General features: G+C 43.6%; 1 protein-coding gene across 1 annotated transcript in view; it reads left to right on the forward strand.

The window, feature by feature from the left end:
* Positions 1–26,795, forward strand: part of ZNF423 (zinc finger protein 423) — a 100,341-nt gene that overhangs the window by 55,378 nt on the left and 18,168 nt on the right. Inside the window, exons 3-4 of the mRNA XM_010163511.1 lie at positions 21,525–21,656; positions 23,257–23,372. Coding sequence (XP_010161813.1) covers positions 21,525–21,656; positions 23,257–23,372 — 248 coding nt within the window. The remainder of the gene's footprint in view (positions 1–21,524; positions 21,657–23,256; positions 23,373–26,795) is intronic.

Here is a 26,795-nt window from a genome sequence, read left to right on the forward strand (position 1 = left end):
CCCTACATCCTGTTGGATGGTTGCTTTCGAGGGAGGAGTCTGGGTGCAGGCGGTGTCAAGGACACAGCGTCTTCCTTGCCCATGCAACTGCCAGGACCGCATGGCTCAGGCAGGCTAGGGCTGGCCCTGGGCTCCCGCAGAGAAGGACAGGGGTGTCTCAGACACTGCTGGGGCAGCCAAGCAAGACAGGCTCCCTCCTGCAGCCTGGAAAGCTGGGGCACATTCACCTCCTTCTCTGTCTTGTAAATGACTTGTATTTGTCCTGTCTGCTTAAGGTAAAATTTAAAATTTGTATTTAAAGGTGCTGACTGACATGTTTCCTTTATGACTTCTTGTGGATTACTATTGATTTTTGACTGTGGCTTTCAAAATCCTACTTCTTGGACTCTGGAGATTTCCCTGCTGCAATAATAATGTATTGTCATTCTTAATATCTCAGATCCTTGACACAATATTCATATTAAAACCACAAAAAAGCTACATTAGAGTAACACCGAGGGTCTGACTGGAACCCACCAAGGCAGGGGAAATCAAAGTCAGGGCTGAAAATTAAGGCTGACACTGTGAAACGTATCCCATTGTACTTAAGTACTGGAGTTCATCTGTGATTGCAAGATCACTTGTGTTTGAGAGATGGGTTCCTCTCTACAGCAGGAAAAAAAAGGAATGAGTTATGATGTGTTGTAAATAGTCAGCATTAACTATTATAGTTGAGAGTGCCTATTTTTGTGGAGAGATACGTAAATCAGCATTATGGAAGTCACTTTAACATATTTTATGAACTTTTGTTCTCTTTCACACACAGTGCTATTAAAAATTCATTCTGCATTTTTGCTGCTTGCATAATAATTCTGGATCAAATTGATCAGGTCAGGAAGGAGAGAATGAAGATGTCACAGCATTATCTGTGTAAGCTTGTAGGCATTTTTCCTTGAACTTTATTGCCCCAAAAGCATTATGTGGACGTGCGTAGTCCTTTGCATGAGTGTGATTGATGGTTTGATTTATTCACCTGTATGATATAAATGTGTTATCTCAATGCTTGTAGCACCACGGAGGTATTGGAAGGCCTTCCATTTGACCGTGGCTTTTGACCTTTCTCATACTGTCTCTTTGGGAGTTAAATTTTTCCAGTCAAGCTTCTTTCTTGCTAAGTTTGAGAGCTTACTTCAGTTGCTCATTGGTTTCTCAGCACACAATGTGTAACCCTGTGGAGCATCAGGAGTGGGAAGAGGGAGATTTCCTGTGGCTGAGGAGAGGCCGGGAGGGCATTGCACACTGGTGGACACCTCCGAGGGATGTGGGCTGCTCGTTTGCACAGGGTGTGCACACTTCTGTACTGCTGCCACCCACGTTAGCACCAGGGCAGAGCAGAAGTGTTCTGACAAAATGAAACAAATCAAATAAATATGTGGGTTTAGATTTTAGAGCAAGGTGGTTTAACCATATTTTTATTAATGGTTTTAGAAATAGCTGTTCTTCCTCCTTTCCATCTGCTTCTCTCTTTTGTTATTAATGCTCATGTGAGAGTCCATCTGATGTTACCCTCCCACTTCATTGAGGCAATGTGAAAGGGTTTCTTTATGAATGAGGATTATGGGTCATTTGCATATATCTAGGATCTCCCTTTTTTTCTGCTATTTTTAACAGTGAACAGATAGGGACAGAAAGTAGATGGATGGCATCCCATCAGAGAGGAGCATTTGAAACTCGGTGGGCTAAAGCATCTGAGGAACTCCACACATACCAATTGTGCAACATGGCTTATTAGTCACTAATCTCAACGATGACTGAGGGGCATGTGAACATGTATTACTTTGACATAGATGCTTACCAGCTTTACTCATTATCTGCTTCTGAAGACAGCCATGGACCAAACTGAAATTTGGTGTAATGAAGTGGGACTCCATCAACACCAGAATTGTGCTATGGTGCACAAAATGTCTCATTAGATTTGTAGCATGCACGTATGTTGTTTGCTGTTACAGACATTCTGGTATTGGAAAGCTCAGCGTTACCCCAGCTGCTGTCAAAGATCTGGCAATTTCTAGTTTGAATTATTTTTGGGAAGGCCAGATGAAGATACAGGTTTACCTGGAGTGCTTATTTTCCTCTGGGGGGATGCCTAAAGCCTTACCCTGATCACACTGCTGGCACGTTGCATTGGTTAACACGATTTGAAGGGTAAATACTGGTAACTATATTGATTCAGCATGAAATTATTAGTTCCTTAACCTACTGCAAATCACAGTTTTTATCATAGCCACCAACATCCCCAAAGTGTAGTGTAAATGTTTGGAAAAAATTTGCAGTTACTGCTTGCATGTACCATCAGGGTGAGGTATATCACTTGAAAATACCAAGAACTAGTCAACATTAAACTATATTGGGTCACAAAACTCTCTTAAATAGAGAAAATCATTAAAGGAGGCTTTAAAAAAACACACGTGCCCAAACAGGATCACAGCTGATCAGTTTAAAGTAAATTCAGTATTTCCAAGAAAATAATTGGGTTTGTTCCTTCGAAATTATGTATGCCTAAATTAATCTTTCAAGTGAGTTATAAATCCCTGTAAATGGGGTTAGCATTGGAATGAATTATAGCTACAAAAATTGGAATGAAGATAAATCATGTTTCCTTGGTAAAAATCTAATAATAGCTGTCGGGTCCATCCAACACTGCTCAGACATAGATCCCCTGCTCTGAGGAGCTTGTGCTGCCTGCCCGTGAGATCGGGGTCTAAAAGGCTCAATACTGGGTGGCGTTCAGTATTTTAAGAGTTTTATTAAAATTATGAACTACTGTATGATATTGAACATGAAATTATGTTCAGTATAGTTCAATTCAGTTCATGAAATTATGAATTATTTGAAGTACTGTGAGCAGATGGGCGCCTAAAACAAGGAAACAAAAGAACTGGATCACTTAATTTTGGAAGAAGCAAGATGAGGTTTTTTTTAGTTTCAGAGTGTTGATAATCCTGAGTCTATTTAAGCATCACAAGGCCAACTGCTGCTTTGTTAAGCTATGTCAGAACAAGGCATTTTTGGGGTGTTAGGCGCGGATTGGCAGTACAAAGGCACTGCGTAGCAGTGCAGGCGAGGCAGAGCCGCGTGGCCCCAGTGAGGTGTGCTGACCTTGCCGACCTGGTACCCTTCACAGGAATTAAGTTCGTTGTTTTACAGAGTCCAACCTTTAAAAAAACCCCAAAATTCCTTTGAGGGTCTGTCCTTATCTAGGAGGGGTGTTGGGGAACCCTTGGTTACAAGGATCTTGGAGAATTGTTAGTATTAAACTGCTGTCAAATTACCAAAGTGTAACGATGTACTGGACATGCACTTTCAGCCACTGTCTCTTCAGTGTGTGGATGAATGTCAAAGGGAATATTTTGTGACAGTTCCTTGTGACCCAGATTCCACAGAAGTCTCTTATAAAATAATCTTTGAGCGAACACCACTCGCATGTCCTAAGGACACCTCATCCTCATGAACCCAAACGTAGGAGTGAAGCCGCTGTGCACTGTGAGATCTGTGACTTTCTATCTGAGAATTTTGGTCTTATTTGATAGCTCAGCCTTTGTGCCCTGCAGATCCATTTTAAATTGTCTGAAGCAGGAATAAATCTATTACAATGACCACCTTTTTTTTTTTTAAATAATACAAGATGGGTCTGTGAAGAGGTGTTAAAAAGTAAAAATGAAAGGCAGAAGTTGTAAGGAAAACCTGTTCACTGGACAAACCTGCAATGCAGTAAATAATAACCCTAGAGGTGAAAGACAGCTTGTTCTAGAAAAAAGGCAGTGGAAAAGACTTCTTTTTTTCCTCTTTCTTTCTTCCTTTTTTTTTTTTTTTTTTTGTGTGTGTGTGTGTGTGTGGGTCTAGGGGAGAAAAGGTCCTTTATTCTTTAGTAACTTTTCTGATTTTAAATATGTGCTTGTCTGGTCATAAGGAGCAAGGTCATTCCTACTGCTCAGGGCCTAGGCTTTGTGCTGGCGTTGGCGGGAGCTTCTCTCCTCTCTCCTTTTCCTCCCTCCCTCTATCTCTCCTTTTCTTTTTCTCCTGAGGTGCAGATGGCCACATTTGCAGGTTAACTGGAACAGCTGGAGGCACATTATTAGCTTCCTGCTGCTAACTCATATTTGCTTAGATTTTTTTTTTTTTTAACAGCAACATAATTTACAAGTAGTAGGCCAGTGACAAAGCTGGCATGTTCTAAATCCGCATCTGATTTATATAATGCTGTTGCTTATCAGTGAATGAAGTCATAATTATTGCTTTGTACCATTAAATAGCATAAATATATAAACTGTTATACAAATTGCAGCAAATGTTTCCTCTAGGGAGCTCTAGACAAAATTTTAATGTAGTGCATTTGTCTGTGGTGGCAGTTTCTATGGTATATAATAATGTTGATAAATTTTACTGTAGCAAGTGACATTTTATAACATTAATCCTGGTGGTAAAAATCTGATGAATACTACAGCTGTACTGGTGGGTGCAAGAAGACTGAGAGCTTCTGACACCAAGTGAATTGATTTTAATAGTGCGTTAAGGCTCCAAAGCACGAGGCCGGTGCAGAGATGGCAGATCCTTCACTGAAAGGGAAGAGGACTTGGGCAGGCACTGGAGAGCAAGGCACTGGGGAGCTTGACTTGATGATGGTGATAATTAATTCTTTTGAAAATCTGTATTGATTAATACATCCTTTGCTTTGAAGAGCAAAAGGAAACCAAATGGTGCGATAAAAACACTTAAAACCCTCTCCGATTATTTAAAATCTATGTACGTGAGTGAAGACTCTGTAGTAATTAGAGAAGTGGCACGTGGGCTCAAACACTGTTTCAGATGTCAGCCGTGGGTGCACGGCCCATGGCGCCGGGCCTGCCCGTGCTGCCGGGGGACGAACGAGCGTGCGAGTGCAGCCCCGGCACACACTAAATGGGAACGCACCAGCAGAGGAAATGAACTTGTGATGCAAGGACTGCAAGGAGAAGGTCTTCCTCTGACTTCATGTGCATGTAGCAGGAATAGGGTGATACTGGTGGCTTTTAGCACCTGCTAAATAACAGCATAAAGAATGATACAGGTTTTGCGATCCTGTTGAAATTGCTTTGAGATCTAGGTCACAATGCCTGGGCTGGGTTTTGCTGGACCTCCCTGTGCAGGCAGCAACGTGTCATGGCACTGCCAGCGATGCTGGGCCCAGCAAAGTCCTGGCTAGGAAGCCCTGGGATCGTCACCACTCGTGCCTGAGGTGCCTGGCTCTGGTCATGGCTGAAAGCAGGTGATGTGTTCCACTCCTCAGGGAGATTTGCTGGTGGCAGAGGCAGGGGCAGCCCTGGTGCGAGGCTGGGCTGTGCCCTGCATGTTCTGCCAGCTGTTGGAGGATTGGTTCTGGTTTTATTCCTGGAAATAAGGAGCACTCAAGGCGGGCCGTCCAGGGATGGTGGGCAGCCGCTGTCTGGCAGGGCACACGTGCAGACTGTATCAGCTTGTGCACTTCCCCCTGTTGCTGCAGGACGGCACAACCAGGCAAGGGGATGATTTTGCCCTGGGCCAGGGTAGTGGGCAGGAGCCAGCTCCAGACCCGCTTCCTTGGGAGAGCTGCACCCCCCCACCCACAGCTGTCCCGGTGGCTCCTCTGCCTGTACGGGGTGGCTTTCACAAAGTGCACGTGGACCTGTATCTTGTGTGCGCTGACCGAAGCAAGTACGGTACTGCCCAGGGTACCGGCTGTAGCCAAAGGCAGGAGGGAGAGATGCAGGAGGCCAAGAGAAAAGTTTTATGCCGTTTGTGCACAAGTTGTGTTTCTGAAACAGGAACGGTATTTCAGGTGCTTACTTGTCTGTGTATTAATTATCCAAGTGATTTCACTGTTAAACAAAACTGATGAGATGCTTCAGCTGCCACATGATCTTGATGGCAGCCAAGCCCAGGTGAATCCCTTCCATCTACATCAGATGCAGCACAGAAAATAATTGAAAGCATGAAATGAAATTATCCTTCAAGGCACTGATTTCTGATAGAGACAATCTTGGCAGAAATATTTAGTCTAAAATCTTGATGCAATAGACATTTTTTCTCTTTTGTGGTTTGTCTTAAAACTAGCAACTGCTTCTCACCCTATCACAAAACATAGTGACACACAAGGAAGGAACTTGTGTTTCATTAACACATGGTCATAATTTACTCACCTGTACTTACTACTTATCACTCTAACTGAATTCCCAAACTGATCTCAGAAATGTCTTGTATTTACTGAAAAAGAATACTAGAAATGTTCCTGCTTCACAATTAATTTGTTAAGGAGCTCATTTTCTTCAGAGAAGCTTTCAAAAATAAATGGATGACTCAAAGGAGAGTCCTGGAGGGCACTGTACTTGGGACACTTGTCTAAAAATGAAGAGCAGTGCACTTTTTGTACTCAGTCATTTAGACTGCTGTGACCCTTCTCCACCTAAAAGTGTATTTTTCCGTTTTCTTCATGATGTGAGTTCTTTCCTTTTCAAATTCATACTTCTATTTCAATAGCATCAAAGATGGAGCTACAGTGTTAAAATTGCAACCCTGAGGCCATAGGGAAAATCCCAATGACTTCAGGCTGAACAGCATTGAGGTGTCTGACACACACCACGGCATCCTGTATGTTTTCCTTGCGAAACCGTGACATGTCCTGTATGGGTTTTCCTTCAGTGGTTTGTTTCTTGCATCATTAGTGTTTCTCATGCCTGCAATAATTTTCTTCCTCTCTGAGAAATCATATATTTTTTCCTGCCACCCTTTCAGACATGAATTTTATTGAGTGGCTGAGGATTAGTCTACTGTTCTCTCTCTGGGCTGAAGTGCTGATGTTTGAACAGTGTATAAGCAATCCTCCCCCATGGATGCCGTGCCTCCGTACCCCTCTGCACCACCTAGGGATGAAGAGCAGGGGGCCTGGCAGCATGTGGGGTGCTGATCTTCAAGCTCAGCCCTGGAGACACAGGGGCTGAGCTATGAGTGAGTACATGAGTATATGAGCTACACATGAGTACAGGCTATAAACCTTGCTACTGCCTTACATGGTTGAAGTTTTTGGACAACGGTATTGCTTTTAAAATGCAGATGCGCCTGAGAGAGCTGAACCTTGCAGCTGTGATGCTGGAGGCCCTGCATTACAGTCAGCAGTGGGAATGTCGTGGCAAAGGCAGTTTTGCAGAGGAGCAGTGTGGAAGTGCAGGGAGTGGCAGCAGACAGCGTTGTGCTGGCAGAGCTTCCTCCCACCTTCCTTTGCCCGGGCTTCCTCCATCAGACCTCTCGCCCACACAGTGGGGAGTGCCTCTGGGCTGCTCCATGCACGGGCCTTCCCTTTGCTCCAGCAGCCAGGCAGAGTGGTGAGGGAGGGAGCAGGGCTCCGTGACTGCTGGTCTCTGTCCCGTCGGAGGATGGCAGAAGGTGCTGCAGGAGTGCCATGTGGCAATGGCTTTGGAGCCCTCAGTTTTATTTTCCAGGATTAGCAGATTTTGAAAATGTACTGCTTGTCAACTTTGCACTTCTTAGTAATTCCTGTACAATGCTTTATGCACTAGTTAAAAAATTAGACTGTTATTTGCATGGCTGCCATTAAAATTTCTAGAAATAAAAGCATCTTATAACACACTCTGGAAATGTGAATCCTAAACTGTAAGGTATGTATGTTTGTATTGATTGTCTCGTCTCAATGCATACCTGAATCATGTTTAATAATAGCAGGGGCCATGCAAATTCTGCAGTACTGCAGTGATTCACGGCATCCTGTGGAGACCACGAGGCCAGCCCCAGCACTAGGCAGGTTACAGAAACCACGTCAAAATCTTATGAGAAGCTGCTGTGGTCTTCCACAGTGGGAGCCAGATGAGCAGCCACGAGCTCGTGCTGTCGCTCCCAAGTGCACAGCCTCGCCCTCGGCAGCACCAGCAGATGACGGGGCTGTGGGTACGCCTGGCTCTGTGTGTTCACTTCAACATCTTAACGCAGTTACAAAGCTGATGTGTGTCCAGCCAGCTTGGTCCGTGGCAGTGGTTGGTTCGTCTTTAAAGGATGGTGAAGATGCGTTTGATGTCTGTGTTTGAAGCAACAGGGCCATCTAGAATAAAAGCCTACATTACATTTACTTCTGCAAAGTTGCTCTGCATTTGTGTGTCTGCCACAAGCGCTTATGCTTGAATATAGTGTGTGATTTTTCAGCTACTGAAAATAGATCATCTTTACAGACCACAATAAAATGTTTCTGTAATGCTTAACTGTACATTAAGTAAAAACCTGTGTTAGAATATCCCTGTATTCTTTCTGTCGGGTAAATAAGAGCATAAAGGCAAGTATCCCCACCACTCCCATTACTGTGCACGGCACTTAGTTACATTAGAAAAATGAGGCATTGTTCTGCCAACTTTTGTTTCCCTCCATTTGTGTTACTTGCTGCTTATGAATCCAGTATGCCGACCTATGAAGCAATTACTCCTGAAATCCAGCTATCATGGCACACACAGGTCCCACGGCATGGCTACTGCCAGGAGCTGATGGCTAGCACCAGTCTCCTGTGCTCGCAACTAGAGCGTTATTGGTTTGAGCTGGCGTATAACTAATAGCATTTGGAAGGTGTAGGTGTTACACTGTCTCCTGAAGCATGACTTGTATTGCATTAAAGCATCACGGTGTTTTTAAACAGGCAAAAAGAGGTTTTCAGCTGTGGTCAATTACTGGGCTGTTGCACCAACAGCGTGCAGGGTGTTCGGGTGGTGATGGGGCCTGTATTGCATTGACACCTCGCCCGCGCCTTTGCAGGCCAGCTGAAGCAGTTGATGTGTTTTGCAGTTTATGCAGCTGCTCAGGACCATTGCAGGTTTGTAAATATATTGCAGAATCTCTTTTTGTACCTCTGTTGTCTTGTGCATTGCTCCAGGAGCTGTGCATGTCTTCTCCTCTTCCTCTTAAAGACTGAGCACTCGGCTTCAGCACTTCAGCTTCACTGCTGTGGAAATTTGCACAACGGGACGTGTCCCTCTCACTGCCCCCCCAGGCAGCACAAGGGCAGGAGACAACTCCAGCTACTGCAGTTCAGCTCCAGACCAGGGCAACTATTTTACAGGGGGTTTGGCGGCACAAACCGAGGTTTAAAACTGCCTCTGCTCCTACAGAGAAATCAATATTTAGCCATAAAATCAGGAGGGGCTTGGTTGGGAATCATAGCCTGAACGAGAGGGTTTCAGTATTGTCGTAGAAGATAAAACAAGAGGAAAACATTTTTGAATTTACTCGTTGTGTATTGAGGCCTTTTATGATTCATCAGTAAGTAAATATAAGCTGAGGGAGTGATTTGTTTCTAACAAGCTTATAAAATACTGGAGTCATTTGTGAGTTTATTGGAGTGCTGATTATAAACATTCCCTCATGCACGCTCCTTTGTGTCAAATTAACATTCAAAATACAAATATTGTATCTTTGAATATTTCTGTAATCTCTTCACAAGTATTTGAGATCTTTGATGAGATACAATTGACAGTGTCACATGAAAAGTAGCCAAAGCACCCTGTTATACTTTTGGACATATTTTTCATTTCTTTGGCATTTGCTTTGCTCATGCTGCTTCTTTGAATTGCCTTCTCCATGCTCTAGCATTTTGTTTTTTGATACAATGCATAATTAATGCTCCTCTAGCTGCAAAGATTTAACTGTTGTGCGTGCTGTGCTGCCTGCGTGCGGCTTCCCGGGATGTGCCCGGCAGTGTGGCAGGAGAAGCGTCCAGTCGCGCTCGGCCTGGGTGGCCTCGGTGCAGCTCCCTGCAGCCTGCCAGGGCAGCTTGGGTGCACAGGTGGCACCAAAGGCATCACAGGTCTCCCAAAGCTCTCCCCTGAGGAGCTGGACTTCGTGGCCTGGTGAGCCTCAGGTGTGATGAGAAAGGGAGCCCTCTTCTCACACTTCGTCTTGTAGGCTAATGCATTTTCTGTTGGTAGTCATAAGGAACAGAAATGTAAAGAAAGGGTATGGTCTGCTGCAGGTCCCTCAGATCTCTGGTTCAGATCCATCCCCGTAGGCATTCTTCCCAAAGGATGTGCTGTGTGCCGAGGCGTCGCGAGGTCAGGGCTCTTGAGGTGCTGCTGGTTGGGATGGGGAGCTGGCACTGAGGGCTTAGGGCAACAGACCGTGGTTGAGCTGCTTGCTGACCCTACGACTACATTTTGCTCTCCATGTCTGCTCAGCAGGTGTACTTACCATTTAATCAAACTGATCTTTTACTTACTTCTATTTTATGATTTCGTTTTCCCGCCCTTCCCACAAAAACGGTTCCCATATTGTCATTGTCAGCACCCAAATTCCTTCCCTTTCCTTTCACTGTGTGACTTGTTTTTACTCAGCAGAGGAAAATCCTGCAAGGGTGGGTCTTAGGCTAACAGTATTGTAGTGTCTGCCATTTAAAAAGTCATTTTATGCCTACAGGCAAAGTATTGTTATCAGAGTTCGTACCTACTTTGCATATATTCGATTGTATCTTCCCTACCTCTCTGGGGGGACAGGAGCAAATGCTGACTTCTTAATGCCGATCGTTGAATGGGAGCTTAAAATAAGAACTCACAAGAAAAATGAAGAATAAAATGGTGGGTAGCAGGTCTCTGACAAACCTTTATTGTTTCCTTCTTTTCGGTTCAAACAGGGACTCTATGACAGCTTGATTTAGGATCTTATTTTATTTGATGGAGCAGATGAAAAGCAGCTTGATTTTTTCCTCTCATTTTTCACTCTTAGTAGCTTTTGCAGGGCTGTGGAATATGCTCCTTCTCATCTGGGTTTATTAGGTGGATACCACTAAATCTGTTTCAAGTTCAATAGATGTACATCAGGCCCTTCTCTACAGCAATCCTACTACACCTATGGACCTTTCCAGGTCATCTCAGCCACTTCTGCATGGCTCCAATCCATTACTGTGCCCACCCCCTGAAGGCACCATCCTGCTTGGCCCTTCTCAGCATTTCTTTGTGGGCGGAGGCTTGGGCCTTGTTGTTTGTTTGTTTTGTTTTCCAAAAAAGTGTCTTTTGAGAATTAGCGGTGTCGCAGAGAGCCCAGGAAACCTGCACTCGCCTGAGATCTGGGCGAGTTTAAGCAAAAATAGCTGTGTAGGAGGCCTGCCGTTAACAAGCTGTCAGATCCTCCTGGATGTGGTTGTGTTTTGATATAGTGGCATGCTTGCACTTTCTCACCTCTGGAAGAGGGCTCCTTCGGTGCTATTATAGGATTGGAGTTTCCAGGTCCCTTTATTTGAGCAAAAATACAGACTTCCCATATATCTTATGCTAAGTTTTCTGTCACAGACCACATACGTTCTTTGGAGTCTGTCTACAGCATGAGTTTGCACATGGCTTTCCTTAATGGATTAAAAAGCTAATGACATACAAAATGAAGAAAATGTGTTTCTAAAAAATAAATAAAACCAAGCTGGCCATCTTGTTCAGTGACAGCATATCTGCCAGGCTGGCTGGCTACTCATGTAATAAAATAGAAGGGAATTTGTTTGCAAAGGCAAAACCCAAAGTACTTTGAGTTTAGGAGCCTGAAAGAAGGTTTCTGCCCATGTTGCCAACCTGCTGACGCCTCGCGTGGCTGTGCAGGATGCGTGTTCATTACTGCCTGTCCAGGTCCTTGTGCTGGCCAAATCCACGTCTAGATCGTATATGGAAGGGTGCAAGCTAGCTGGAACAAAAAGCAAATGTAAAGGTGATACTAGTTTGATATTTAGGTTTTCAGTGTTGTAATCAATGTTTGTCTGTTAGGTAAGTGCTACTGAGAGTAACTTTACAGCCTGTGCTGTGCAGAGTCATTTGTGCTGTGCAGAGTCATTTCTTGGCAGTGGGATCTTTTCCAAAGTTCAGTGGGGTTACAGCTTTTCTTCTTATTCAAGATGAAGCTGCTACAGGGAATGATTTCCACCTGGACTGTGGAGTGTTAATCGAGCAAATCCCATCAACATCAATGGGAGATGCTCTGTACATTCACTTGTGTGTATTCCCACAGCACAAGAATATATGTCTGCATAATGTAGAGATGCTCAAGGTATTTTCTTGTTTTCATGCAGATTCTTCTTTTTGACTGCCTTAAGGAATATCATGCGTTACTGCACCTTAGGATTCCTGACTTAAAATATGTCTGATAGCAGCTTTTCATTCTTGTGGGCATATTTGCACTTAACAAGCTTTGAGAGATATTCATGCCATGCAAAATCAGTCCCCTGTTTTAGGCAGGCAGGCCTTATTTAGTCACCCTTGGTTCCCTCTGTTGGCAATAGGATCTCGTGTCATCAGATCTGGTAACTGGTTTATGTCCCCAAGCTCCATTCTTGCTCACTGGGGAGAGGGAGCGAGGAAGACACCTCAGGGTAGGGGTTGGGGACAGGAGCCTCTCTGGGGCTGGGCTGTGTTCGGCCCTCATGTGAACAGGTAAGCTCTGGTGCAGTTGTGCTAAATGATCATGTCAAGATAGCTATGTAACTATCATATATATATATTATTTTTTCCCAATGAACAATCTGAGAGATGTTTCCATTTTTTTGCTTGTTTGCATGTATTTTAAAGAAGAATTTTTGACTGTAAGCTGATAACAATGCCATAAGAGATTGCTTTTCAACCAGGGGCTTTTCCCTAACAGTACTGTTTCTTAATAAGAAAAGCAGGTGAATTAATATTGAAAAGAAATCCATTTGTTTACTTTGAATGAGTGGATGCAAACTGACTCAACATTACAGGAGTGCAGCATCCGGGCAATCTCTAGGACATTTGGTAATCAGCAACAGAAATAATGCTTATGGTTGGTTTTCACTTGCACTTAAAACTTTTATGCCCACTGCATCAGTTCCCAGATATCTGTACGAATAATAGCTTTAATTTGACCATAGCTGATACTGCTGTAAATTTACATCACTAGATACATATTTCCATGTTCATGCAGAATTTGCAATGTTAGAATAAGGCTCCTTGTACCAGGTCACCTGTACTCACTCAAGAGGCATTGCCCCAGTGCAGGGATAACTGAATTTTTCTTTGCTGATCACAGAATGTCAGGGATTGGAAGGGACCTCGAAATATCATCCAGTCCAACCCCCCTGCCGGAGCAGGATCACCTACAGTAGGTCACACAGGATCATGTCCAGGCGGGTTTTGAATGTCTCCAGAGAAGGAGACTCCACAGCCTCCCTGGGCAGCCTGTTCCAGTGGCCTGATGCAAATAAAACTTTGCCCCGCCCCCACAATAGTTTGATATTTACCATACTTTGATACCTGAAAAACCTTAAGTGTTTCTCAGTTAAACTGTACATTTAGAAGTGTTTTTCACTTTGTTATTTGTTCGGGTTTTATCTCTCCTTTTACCAGTTTTTCTGCTTCCCTGATGCCATCATGGAAGTCGTTTATGGCTTTCTCCTACTCTGTGCATCACTGAGTGTAGTTAACAACAACTGGCTTGTAGCCTGCCTGTCATCTTAATTATATACTATTAGAGACCATTAATCTGATGATTATTTACATGATAGATTTACAGTCTATCATGTCAAAGTGTGCTTGGGAAACTGTAATCTGAAGATTGGTGCCACACATCAGTGGGAGTTCACGTGTTTAAAAAATACCATGTGCTCTCCCAAGTGTGCCCAGTTAGCGTAGGGGGCTGGCAGCCAGGGCTGAATGCTGCCCTGACTTGGATCCCCACCCCAGGAACCTGCCTTTGGGCAGACGAAAATGCACCCAGTTTGGCTTTTAAACAGGAGCTGCGGAATGTAGCTGCCACCCCATGCGGAGGTGCCCACGCAGGGGAGGGTGCTGCCCGTAAGAGGGAAGGCTTTGTCCTTGGAAGCACTTGCACGAGTCTTGGCAGCTCCAGGGGCCTCTGTGTGATCATGATTGACTCACAGTGGGGCTGCAGGAGGTCTGGGTGAGACATGATGGGGAGGGGGCACCTTATGGCTCTGGTGGCCCTGGTGCTGAGCTTGGGGAGTGTGCCAGGCCCGTAAAACAAGTAAAAAGGACTTTATACCCATTTAAACTCAGTTTAAAGCATTGCATGTTTTGAAAGCACTTGATGTATTCCAGTGGGATGGTTAATAAGAGTATAATGATGTTTTAATTTTAATTTTTAATTTCACAAGAAGAATAGATGCCAAATAGATACTAGTTATTGCTGTTTGTCTGTATTGAGCTCTTTGACGTAATATTGTCAATAGGATCAGAGGATGGGACGTATTCCCACTGTGTAGCAATGCAAGGAGCTCCTTCCAGGGAAGAGAAGAGAGTGGAAAAGAGACCAGGTGTACTAGGGGTTATTCAGGTTTAAGCGACACAATGACATGAGGGAAGCTAGTGCAGGGAACGGGCTGTGTGGCCGTGGGACTGGATTCAGGGCTGTGTTACTTCAGTTGCACCAGGTATCTACAGTCAGCTCAAAATAATACAGCTGTGAACCTATCAAAACATTGAAATACACGACTAGGATTGAGTTGTGTGGGAATGTGATGTTTTTATTAACGTCTAGCTGTTCTTAGGGGTTCATTAGCTTTATCCAGACCCATTCTGTGTGTGTGCATATGGGCTTGCACACTCAAACACTGCATGTATTTCTTTTCCTGTACGGGTTTGGATTTCCATGGAAGCCACTGGAGCTGTTCTTTAATCACTGTGAAGGAACAGCCAGACCTATCAGACTTTACTCCACAAGAAGTTTTAATATAGGCTATTTAAAAAAGGCATTTTCAGAGAAAGGCTGCTAGAGTGTGAAGGTACTGTGCTGAAGTATAGTACATTTCTATAAATTATCTTTATGCAGTTTCCCAGATTAATATCTAAATCTAAAATAAAGCTCTGCAGGCGGGGTCCCTCTGGGGCTCTGCAGTCAGCAGATAGATGATGCACAACTCCGTGAACTCCTTTGAACTTTCAGATTTTATTTTTCTTGTAAACTGAAAATTAAGCAGATGAAGACAGGCTCAGCAGACCCATCTCGTGTGTCTGAGGTTCAGCCTTCCCCTTAGGAAGCGGTGCAGGCGGGGAGCACGCAGCCTGCGGCCGGGAGGGAGGCAGGGGCTCTGGAGCAGCGCAGGAACCGCTGTCGCAGTCAGTAGGAAACTCCCTGCAATCTCATCCACAGTCCCTCTGGGACCGTGCTTCTTTTTAATGGTCATTTTAATATTGCAGTGTACTGACATGTACTGGAGGCAGTGAACTTACAAACTAGCCTATAAATTATTTGGCATCTAATTCTGCATATTTTGAGCTTCAGGCCCTCTGAGATGATGAAAAAGAGTTTAAAACCAGTTGTGTGGTTAGGCTAATTTAGCCTGAAAAAGAATTACCTTTTTGAGGCCACAGATGTGTATAACAAGTACATCATAAGAAACCTTGGAGTTTGTTACCAGGAATCCACAGGCGCTTCCTCTAGCACCTATGTTTGCCAGCAAGTCCTGCGGCTTCTGTCTCCTAATATCTTCTCTGATTTCCCAAATCCCCTTCCCCCAGAGAGCTTCCCCAGCTGGAGAACAGCAACAGCCCCTCCATGCTGTCAGACCCTTGTCTGGGCTGCCTGTACCTTAGGAAAGTATGAAGAACAGAACTGATTTTAATGAGTCTTGTCCAAAAGCAAATGTAAGGAAAACCAACAAAAATACAGAGAATTCCCAACGTGCATTCATTGGGAACTCTCTGTATTTTTGTTGGTTTTCCTTACATAGTTTCTAGAAAAATCCAAGTCCCTGTGTTATCATTTTTCATTAAAGTGATGTTTCTAACCACAGTGGACAGCTCTCATATCCCTTGAAAACTTATAATAGTAAAATTGTCATAAGGATGAAGCAGAAAAATAAGATTTTATTAAACAATCTTCGGCTCATAAAAGACATCAGTGTTGTGCCATTCTAGATCATATAAATATATTTCAAAGCAGAATCATATTTCAGCAGAGAGATAAAGCACAAAAGAATATGAGTAGCGGGTACCAACATTAAATATTAAACCATCCAAGAAAGGGTGTAGGTGTATGTTTATCCACACGGGCAAGGCAGGGGCTGTGAGCAAGGCAAGATTTTGGCAATATATCAGTAGAGCCATGAGCACAGATAGCCATGGCAGTTTGTGTGTGTGGTTTGCGGGGGGGTTTGGCATGGGTTCTGCACAGCCGCGTGAAACGCTGCGGGAACATGACGGGTGTCTTTAGTCTGGCAGAGTCGTCAAAGGGAGATATGAGCTCTACCTGGATAAATAAGTATAAATAGTTTTCTTTCTGATATGTGACCAGATTATTTTCCAGTTGATTTCCAGCCAAGGTCCCAAGTGGGCCACAGATCAAAAAAAGATAAGGGTCAGTTACAAGGTTGAGCTCATTCGGCGTTGCCATAGTAACTGACCTCCAGCATCCCTGGGAGGACGGCACCCAGCTCCCCAGGTGACATTTCTGCTGCCACACCATCAATCCGCTGCCTTTCACCGCCCGGCTGGGCTGCCTAATCGCTGGGGCACCGTGCCGCAGAGCGGCTCTGTGCCGCTGGCCTGCACCGAGCTCCCCTCGCCCTGCAGCCGCCCCGCCGGCAAGGGAGGGGCTCAGCCACATCCTCTGGGATTAATTACAAAAACGTAATGGAGCTATGTGGTCCAAACGGTTTGTATAGCAGGTCAGCGGCTTAGATAGCAATGGCAATGAAGAAACGCTGCCTGTACAGCAGACGTCATCTTCATCTAATGTGAGCATCTGCGCATTTGCCGTCCCCTCGTAGCAGTTGCATCATGTTCTCAGACCTTGGTTTTACCTCCAACATTGGGTTGTTTTTAATGAAAACCATTGGTGAAGTGGTGCCAGCCAGGCGAGGGGTTGAAGTAGTTCTCTGCAGGCTTTGTTTCGGAGGGGGGTGTCCATCACTGTCATCCTACCCTAGTCCCAGCCCCTTGCTCCTTCACAGTCATGTGAAAAAAATTACTAGGGAAGCTCCTGCTTTTCTTATGTTATGCATTTTTCCCTTTGCTTACTTATTTACTGAGAAATTAATTGCATAAACAGAACAGTTCCATGCAGTTTTCATTTTATTTCCCTGTGTTCATTCCAATTTCTGTTTCTATTATAATTAGAGCACTCCTTACATGGCCCATTTAATTCTACCAGATTTACGATATAACGGACAGGAGAAGGTTCTCTGTGAACACAGTGTATTAATGCTTTGTTACACTGAATTGCAGTATTTCCAAGTTCATTAAAAGTGCGGTTAACTCATGGATGTGTACATTTGAGTACAAGAAAGATATTCCCCTTAATTGCCTTAATTTGCTGCAGAGGACTAGAAATATAGTGGTCTGGGAAGTTATAGTATGGGATGTACAGGAGCAAGCATCAGATTGTCTTACGCGATCCCTTAAATTAGGACTGTTGCGGTCATTCCATAAGGGAAAATTTAGGTTTATTAGATCAAGTTGAAGCGAGAACTTTTAACTAACAGTAAAGACAATGCCATCTTGATTTTTATTGTTCAGATCTGCTGTTTGTTATTGGTGTGATAACGTGTCAGTACACGACAGCGTTAATGTGTACTTTTATATTGCTATTAATATAGTTATAATTAGAAATGCAGCTGATACAGTACATGGGTTTAATACAGCATTATTAATTATACTGCATCCTCGCCAGGAGGCTGCTGGTGTCGGTTCTCTTAGAGGCTTAGAGACTCATTGTAATATGTATTAAATGCACATTGCTGCAGCAGAAATAGCTTTATGGAGAAGCATATTCTCACTCTAAAATGGGCAGAACGACAGTGTAAGTGCTACTAAGCACCCTATCAACATATTTAAAACTATCCTGTAAACACACCCGAACTTGAGAACAATGAGCGACGTGCTTTGCCACTGCGAAACGGTTCAGCTGGGTCTGCGCAACCCACTAATCCTCACTAACAGGCAGTAAATTATGTACCTCCAAATTTACACAAATGCCTGCCTTTGACATCAGTGGGCACCACCCAGGTTTCACCTTCAGGATTCAGATAATCAGCTCTCATTCCTACCGGCTTCCCTCAAGACCGGTATGGAAATAAGTATGTGTCTGCCAGGGATCAAATGCTTTTGGAGACAAAAGTAGGTACTGAAAACATTACAGGATACTATCATCTCCCCATGATACTTTTACACAAAGCGCTCTGTTCCTCTTTTGGCCTGACATAGTTTCAGCCTGACAGAATCCAGCAGGCCTGCTTGTTTTAAACAAGAGCACTTCCTATTATTTTTTTGAGAAATGAAGTGTAAAATTAATGCTTATTATTTTGAGCTCTGGAAAAAAAAATAAAAAGGGCAAGAAACCCAAGATTCTTGTTTGCCATGCATTGCTCATTTAGTCCTGTAATCAACTGATCCCTGTGCAAATACACTTATGGAGAAATGGGTGAAGATCTAGCCCAGCAAGCTGTAAAAATCTGCATTTTCTTTTACAAATGAGAGGGGCTGCATAATTCACTAGAGCTATGTAGGTCTTTCATAGATGCTTGTCATGTTTTAAAAAAAAAAAAAAAAGAATAAAAATGAGGGAAATGATTATATGTTTTCTGTTGCTAACGCCCAGCACCACACGTTTGACTGGAGCGTTGGCTGTCACACTGTCTTGTCAAAAAGCCACCTTGCATGTACTTATATGATCTTATATAATTCAAGGAAGTTATTCTCCAAAGGTGACTGAGTATCCCTATACATGCGCTGTGTTTCTGTGTAAAATAATATGCTGTAAAATGCCATGGAGGAGAGAGTGATTATAGCAGCAATTCTATCTATATCTTTGGGCATTTTCATATTTTGAATACACATGCATGAAAAGAGAAACGTTTGTCATGCTAACCATGGTACTTTTTTCCCCTTTTTTTCTTCCTGGATGGTTTTATAGACACAAGAAATACATAATGGACTCCTGTGGGAGTGGAATAAAAACCCCCACCGGTGAGGAGAAGGCCTTATAATTCAGAAGTGGATTTGCAAATCAAAAGGTCTTGCCTCGAGTGGGATAAATTTCCAGATCTGCAGGAACCCATTATGTTTTATTATTTTTCATTCGAGTTTTAGTTTGTTTGTTATGGGTTTAACTATTTAAAATACTGCAGGGATCAGCCAAGAAAATACACAATCTCTGTTACCTAATTAAACATACCAAGACTGTAAGAATATACTTCAATTGAAATGCTGAGCATTGTTGGATTTTCTTAATTTTACTGAAATTATAGGTATTTAGGCTGCAGAAGGATCAGTTGTCTGATCAGCAGTATATGTCTGTCTGTATTTATGAACACACATGTACTCACACAGGACCATGGGCTGTACATGAATCACTGTTTTCCAAATACCCCCTATGTGGAGGGTAGAAAATTAATGTCAAACATGATTTCTCTGATTTACTCGTAGAAGGAATTTGTTCCATTCCCCCCAGTACCTGCTTTGTCTTCTCCAAGTTTATTGCAGCGTTCGGTTGCTGTACACAGCTGCGTGGCTGGGCATGCTCAGGATGCTCAGCACAAGGCACGTATCCCTTCCCCGTCTCTCCTCCCCTCCAGAGCAGATTGCAAAGATCACACAAATCCAAAACTTTTCACGCAAGGGTCTGATGCAAGAAGCCAGCCTTACGCTACAGCGAGGGGAGAGGGTCAGGTTTTGAAACCCATCCATCAGAGAGGGCGATGTGCCCATCTGTGGCGTCTCCCCAGAAAGAGGTTTCCAAACCTCGTTGCATCCTAGATATATCTCTGTCACCAGTTATGGCTGCCCAGGAAATTGATGGAGCTGCTGCCGTGGTGCCACCAGCCCTTTGATCTTTCTGTTCCTGACTCTTTCCTCCCTTTCCTTTTCTCTTTTTGCCTCTTTCCCAATTTGCCTGTTTACTTCTCCCCATCCCGCCTCCCTCTTCCCCACCATAGCTCTGCCATCAGCACCCTGCTGTCACCCTGCGTGCCAGCGCGGCCGTGCAGGGCACAGCACTCATTGCCATGAGGGTTCCCAGAGCCCACCCAGCCTTCAGGCAGCACGGGCAGCTCACCCAGCGTGGGCTGCTGCATAAGGTGCTGCATGGAGATTTTTTTTTTTAATTATTGATATTTTTCACACTGCATGGAGGGCTCTTCAAGGCCCACGTGCTCTGAGAATTGCCTCCAGCTGCAAGTGCGCCAAGGTGCAAAGATGTGAGAGTCACCATGTGCCTGGGCATGGGCTGTGCCCAGTGTCCCACATGGAGCCCCACTGCTTGCCTGCCCTGGTGCCTAGAGAGTACCAAAGGCCTTATAGAAAACAATGATTTCCCTCTGTTTAGCCCTTTTAAAGATGGAAAAAGCTAATTTAAAGCAATTATAAGTAAAGACTGTGCTTCTTGAAGGCTCATATTATTTGCAAGACCCAAATGCATTTGGCAAGAGATTAGTTCATGGTATAATGTAATCCTTTCTTAGGTGTCTTGGAACTAAAAATTTAAGTTGGTGACATTTGAAAATATAAAAATAGTTGAATGTGCATCAAAAGACAAAATTGCTTTAGTTTTTAAAATATGTTTTTATGAGCACTTCACATGTGCGGCCACAGTGAAGTAAAGACACATTTTCAGGCAAGAGTTTCAAGCAGCAGTTTTTTTAAATTTTGGATGTTTTCTGTTTTATATAAACTGTACATTACGTTGTCAAAATTTCTACCACTTCCTCCTCCGCTTCAAGAAAACCAAAGGATTGTTTCATTTTATGTGTGGAAATTGCTTTAATACGGCTCCAGTACCTCAAAAAAAAGGCCCAACTGCAGCCAAAACCACATCAGTACAGAGAGAAACATGTCATCTTACAAAGGTGGTAGGCTTGAAACAATTGTAATAATTATTATTATTTCCCTAGGAGTTCAGCTCGAACATAGGGGCATTTAAAATAGGCCCTGTGTATTCAATGCTTAAGATATATGACATGGAAATTACACTTTTAAATTACATTTAAATACCTTCAGTGGTCTCTTCAGCTTGGAAAAAGCCAAGAGATTGAAAATTAAGGCTGCCACTCTGCTCTAGGCTCCTGCTATTCTCCAATAGTTTCTTCCTCTCCTGTATATTTGCAGTGTAGTCTGAGATAAGGGCATTTCCGCCTGCTTCCAGTGTTGTTGGCTGAATTCACAGTTAAATTCATTTTAAATGCTGTCTAACTCTTTAATAATCTATGCCCGGATGCTCTCCCTTTGCGGTAGGATGCGAGGTGGAGCGGCGCGGTGTGTCACAAGCCTGGGAGCAGGCACGTGGGTTCCCAGGGGGTCGATCGCAGTTCCGCTTTCATCGCTGCTGAAAATCAACGCCCCTACATGTGACGGGGGCTGTTCACCTGAGCGCCCCGTGCCAGCAGCTCAGCCCACTTTTCTGATGAGGCTGGAGCCCTGGCAATGTCTGTTCTATGGGTCCTTGAAGTCCTGTGCACCGGCACAGGCATTCCTCGCCGACTGCTGCATCCCCAACGCTAATCTGCTGTGTCACTAACAAGTTGTATCATTTGAACCTTGCAGAGGAAGGCATCAATCATGAGTGCAAGCTGTGTAACCAGATGTTTGACTCTCCGGCAAAGCTCCTGTGTCACCTGATTGAGCACAGCTTCGAGGGGATGGGAGGCACATTCAAATGCCCTGTTTGTTTCACAGGTAAGACAGGCAGACCAAGACAAGCCTCAGTGTGCATGGCTTGATCCAGAAATGACACTCGGGGGATTTGTAAAATACTGTATTCCTTTCCTTGGGAAAAAGAAATACAGTGCTTGGAAATGTTCAAAATATCATCTGTGTGAAACTGGGGCTTGCTCCAAAGAGCAGCACTGTGGCTTTTGACACCAAGCAGCACTGCCACATACAGCAGGCTCTGCTTCACCCCCACAATTCAAATCCTTTTGAATTGTATCTTGTGGCCTGAAGGTGCAATGCGTTTCCAAGTGCAGGACTTGCAAGGTCTGCACCTGCTCTTACAGCCCTTATTTACCTGACCAAGGACCTTTTAAAGACCAGGTAGCTTGTAGTGCACTCATGGTGGTGAGACTCACGTGAGTAAAGGATTGAGAAGACCTGATTTTACAACTGTATAGTTTTGCCAGCTGCTCTCTCAGAGGTTTTTTTTTAACATCAGTTTGCTTGTGGTGGCACATTTCTAACTCCTGTCTGAGGGCCTGCTAGGTATTCCTTCCCTCTCATTCATTCTAAGCTGTCTCATCAGTGCAAATGATCTTGGGTGATCTTGTTTAAAGGATCTGCAGGATGTGTGGTAAAGGCTGCCTCTTATATGCTCCTCAAAACAGTAGTTAATATCTACATTTCCAAACTGACTGAGAGATGAAGATCGCATATGTGTGACTGTGGACCTGTTGTCAGTAAAGGGTCATGTCAGCACCTGCAGTTCCTTAACTTTGGTGGGAGTTAAGGCAAACCCACGCTCCTTAGGGTTTCACCCACAATTTGAGAACCTGCTTTTTGTGTGAGCTTGGAGTTAATTTCTCCTTTCCTGAAATGTGCTGTAAAATAACTCTTTGAGTGCATGTGTTTACTTCTACTGAAGAAGCTATTTTCACATACTGATGACCATTCTTATAAAATGAGAGAAAAATTAAGTGAAATATATTTTAACCAGATAAAGCCAGGGGTTCAATGTGTTTCACTTCCAAATTTGATTTGATAAAGTCAGAATAATTCTTGATTCAAAATCATAACGTAGATGCTCTGATATTTGTGATAGTAAGTCATAATCCTTTTTTTATATTGAATGGACAATCTATTTTAGGCCAAAAGGCCTAAAAATTGTGGCAAGGCTGCCCTTTCAGATTCTCATGTCTGCCAGAAATGCTCTTCTGAGCCACGTGTCTTCCAAACCAGCCATCAAGGCTTCTCCTGGCCCAGTTGTCCTGCATTAAAAATGCATCCGATGCACCTGCCGTGGGCCCAGGGCTCCCTGCAGGAGCGGTGACGTCCTTTCTTTGGTCTGATGATTGAGTTCTTCCAGTTACCCGTGGACAGTGTTAGCTTTATGTGAAATATCAAAAATCCATACAGGATTTAGACTCTGTTAGAAGTAAGCTGACTGTCAGCCTGGAGACTCTAAATTGACTACTTGTAAGGAAATTCTGCTGAACTGAGTGTATCGGCACTTCTCTGGGAGATATCCTTGGATTTTTCAGGGTCTTTGCAATTGTAAAAGTGTAGTTCAAGACAAGATGCCTTATATGAAGCAATCTTAACTAATCGTGCTATGTTGTTTTAGTTTTTGTACAGGCAAACAAACTGCAGCAGCACATCTTTGCAGTCCACGGGCAGGAAGATAAAATTTATGACTGTTCCCAGTGCCCACAGAAGTTCTTCTTTCAAACAGAGCTTCAGGTATGTTTACAACAGGAGTAAAAGCAAAGCTAAAGCTGTTGTTTGCTCTTTGCAACTGTCACCCTTGTGCAGCATTTAGAAAAGGTGCCTACCCTCAGTATGGTATCTTCTGCCCTTAAACAGTCTCTCTGTCTCCTCCTGCCTCCCTGGGTGCTATCAGGAGAAAGGGGTCTCTGAGCATGACTGGAAAAAATAAATAAGACAAGACAGGTATCATGGTTCTTTATGAATATTTCTCTTGACAGTAGTGTTGCTACATCCTGACATGTCTATGTCAAACAACTTGTAAATAATTTCTTTTTCTCTGTTAATAATTTAGGCACTGATTAACATACAAAGACTAAGCAAATGGTAGGCTGCCCCCTCCCCTTCCTGACTGTTAAGTCAGAAGTAAAGGAATTTTCCCTACTGAGGTATGAGAGCAAAGCATGGCTGCAGCTCAACATGATGCTTAATTAGAGGCTCCACCAAGGCGCTACCACATCAATAAGGCGCAGGTTCTGCAAACCAGGCGTTATATGCCAGTGTCCCTGGTGGCACTGGGGGCCACAGCCGCAGCAGTTTGAGCCTCCCCAAAGCCAGGGTGCTGGGCCCTCACCCATTCCCAGGTGCAGCGAGCTTTTGGAGGGGCCAGCCCCTGACCTGGGCATGCTGCTGCAGCTGCTCTTGGAGACCTGGCCCCAGAGGTCACCTTGAAGCCATACTGGTGAGGCTGCTGTTTAAATCGCACTGATACCTTTGGTGCTAAACACAAGTAGATGCTGAAACCTCCACAGTGTGTGTGTGCCTGGTACCTCGCCGGGAATGGACTGCCAGAGCTTGCCCTTCTAAAGAGCTCGCAGCGGGGTGCCTGCCCTGCCTGTCCTCCTCAGGTATATCTTGCCTGTGCAGCATGGCCACCAATATACTGCTGCTGTCCCCTGGCAAATGCGGTCTTTTTATAGAATGGTAACATATGCCTCATTTAAATCTATTAGCTTTATAAACCATGATTTACTTAAACTTTGGAGAGTTTTTATTTATCTTGCTAAATTCCCAAGCTGCTGCCTCTTGTGTCGTGCTGTCATGCTGTGGAAGGATGGTTGATCTTTTCACTTTGTTGATTTTATATTTTTTTCTGGCTCCCAGGGGAATCTCTTCTTTCCCTTGTTCTAGCAACCTGATTTGCATAAGTGTACAAAAGTTTTAACTATACCTTGTTAATATTTTAATAAAGTCAGCAGATTCTGGATTTGTGTGTTCTCACTATGAAGGTTTTATGAAGGCAACAGTGGCTTGCAAAGCCAGCTCTGAGTTTTCCTCCCATTTTTCCTTTAAAGTGGTGTTTGGTTAAAATGCCAGCACAATTAAAATGGGTGCACTGGCTTCCTAGGTCACTGCATTAACCTTTAAAGTCAGATGGTCAAATAAAGAGAACCTTGTTAAATTATAGTCTTAACAGTGGCCTGCTTTTTGCAATTAACAGTTTTAATTACATAGTACTTCAATTCTGAAGTGTTGTGCATTGCAAAATTGCTGCAAATAGCAGCTTTAATCAGATAAATTATGACTGTAATTTTGCAGTTTTTATGCAGGATTTGTGTGCATTTAAAATTTCTGTGCTCATAATTACCTGAGTAGTTTTGAATGGTGTTGGCTGAATGGAAATTCAGTACTTGGCTGCACAGTTTTAGTCTTTATTTCAGTGGTGACTCAGAAATGTGTGTTTACTTGATGCCATGGATTTTACTAAGTCAAATACCTGAGCCAAGGAGGACATGAAACGTGTGTATAAATCCATTTAGAAATGCTCAAGACTTTTGAACTAGTGTGCCATGGCATGATCATCTCATCAGTTTCTGATGTGTCAGCTGCCTGCTCTAAATTCCTCAACTGTTGGTTATATTTTTATTGAGTAATGAAGATTTAGAGTTATTTTAGTGAACCAGTTGTTCAGCTGCTAGTTAGGATTAACTCTTCATAAACCTCTCAGTCTCTTAACTGTTCAATTGTTCTTATGTGGGCACATCACCGTCCATCAAGGGTTCTGCCTGATGAATTTAACTTTTCAGTTCTGATCTTGCTTTCCCACTGGCGTAAAATAACTGGTGTCAAAATCTGAACTGAGGCTTTGTTTTAGTACTTTGTATTTTTAAGTGAAACCACTGAAAATACTTTTTAAAAAAATGAGCATTCAGCTATTTCAGGAAGAAATCCAGAGTGGAATGCTTAGAGAAAAGCAAGAAAAACAAGGAGGGTGGGGAAAATGCCAGGCAGCGCAGGGAAAAGGTAACTTTTAGAGATGTCATGGAGTGGCATGAATTAGCCCTGCTGCTTTGTGAGCAGTTCTTTAGACAGTCAGGGTAAACACCAAGTAAGTCCAGAAGGGTACGTGTGTGCCATGTCATGAGAAACGTTGGCACTGTCAACTTACTTGTAGGGCTTGCTGCAAATACTGCTTTGGCAGCATAGCGCTCTGGAAGCAATCAAACCCTCTTTTCACTTCTGAACTAGTAGTTGTATTTTAATATAGGTTTATGCTTTGAAGTTTACACCATCTGATGAAGCCATAAAACCAAGGCTTAAGAAAGCTCTGAGGAACTGAGCTCATTTTATAAACAGTGGAAATTCTGGTGTGAATCTGGAGCGATGAGTCAGTGAGGTTACCTTGATGATATTGCCAGAAGAAAAGAAAACGGAATGTTAGTTCACTGCTTACATTATCTCATTGGAAATAAGGAGAGAGGACATGGTAAGGTTAAGTATGAAACACAAAGGAAACAATATGTGTGATAACCCCACATACCCTTAAGGCAGAAGAGGAAAGGCTGGCAGCTCCACGTTTTTCACATCCTCAGTTTGTGAGATTGACAGCTATGAATATGATCAAAATCTCCTGGAAAAATAAATTTATAGCTGATGTATAGAACACCAAGGCTATGGCCTTTCCTTCCCCCTGCTGGAACATGCTTACTGAAACAAGCAGGGTGGAACTTTGAGGGGTTCCTCACATGTAGGGCAGGAGGAGCCCTTTCAGACAGAGCCCCATCTCTAGGACCTGTGCCAGGAGCTGCCCGCCACCACCAGTGTGCCCACTTCTCACGTGCAGCTGGAGCCACAGCAGCACACAGGGCATCCAGCCGTGGGAGATGAGCTAGCTCTTTGACAACTGAAATTTTGGTCTTTATTATGTAAAACCTTGCAGGGAGCCCCGCCAAGCCTGAAGATGGGTCAGAAATTACGACACATAAGAGTTACATACGTGGTGTTATTCACAGCTGGGAAATAGATCTCTGCAATTGCTTGCATTGAGAATTACATTAAGCAAATTGTGACTGAGCAGTGATTTTCAGAGGAAACCTAAGGAGGATTTTCATAGGTGCTCTTTTGCCACACTGCTTTTTCCAGGGAGTCATCACATAACCAATGAAGTATTTGTATTTA

Source organism: Antrostomus carolinensis, unplaced genomic scaffold (assembly GCF_000700745.2).
Source record: "Antrostomus carolinensis isolate BGI_N321 unplaced genomic scaffold, ASM70074v2 scaffold9402, whole genome shotgun sequence".
In the NCBI taxonomy this organism is placed as follows: Eukaryota; Metazoa; Chordata; class Aves; order Caprimulgiformes; family Caprimulgidae; genus Antrostomus; species Antrostomus carolinensis.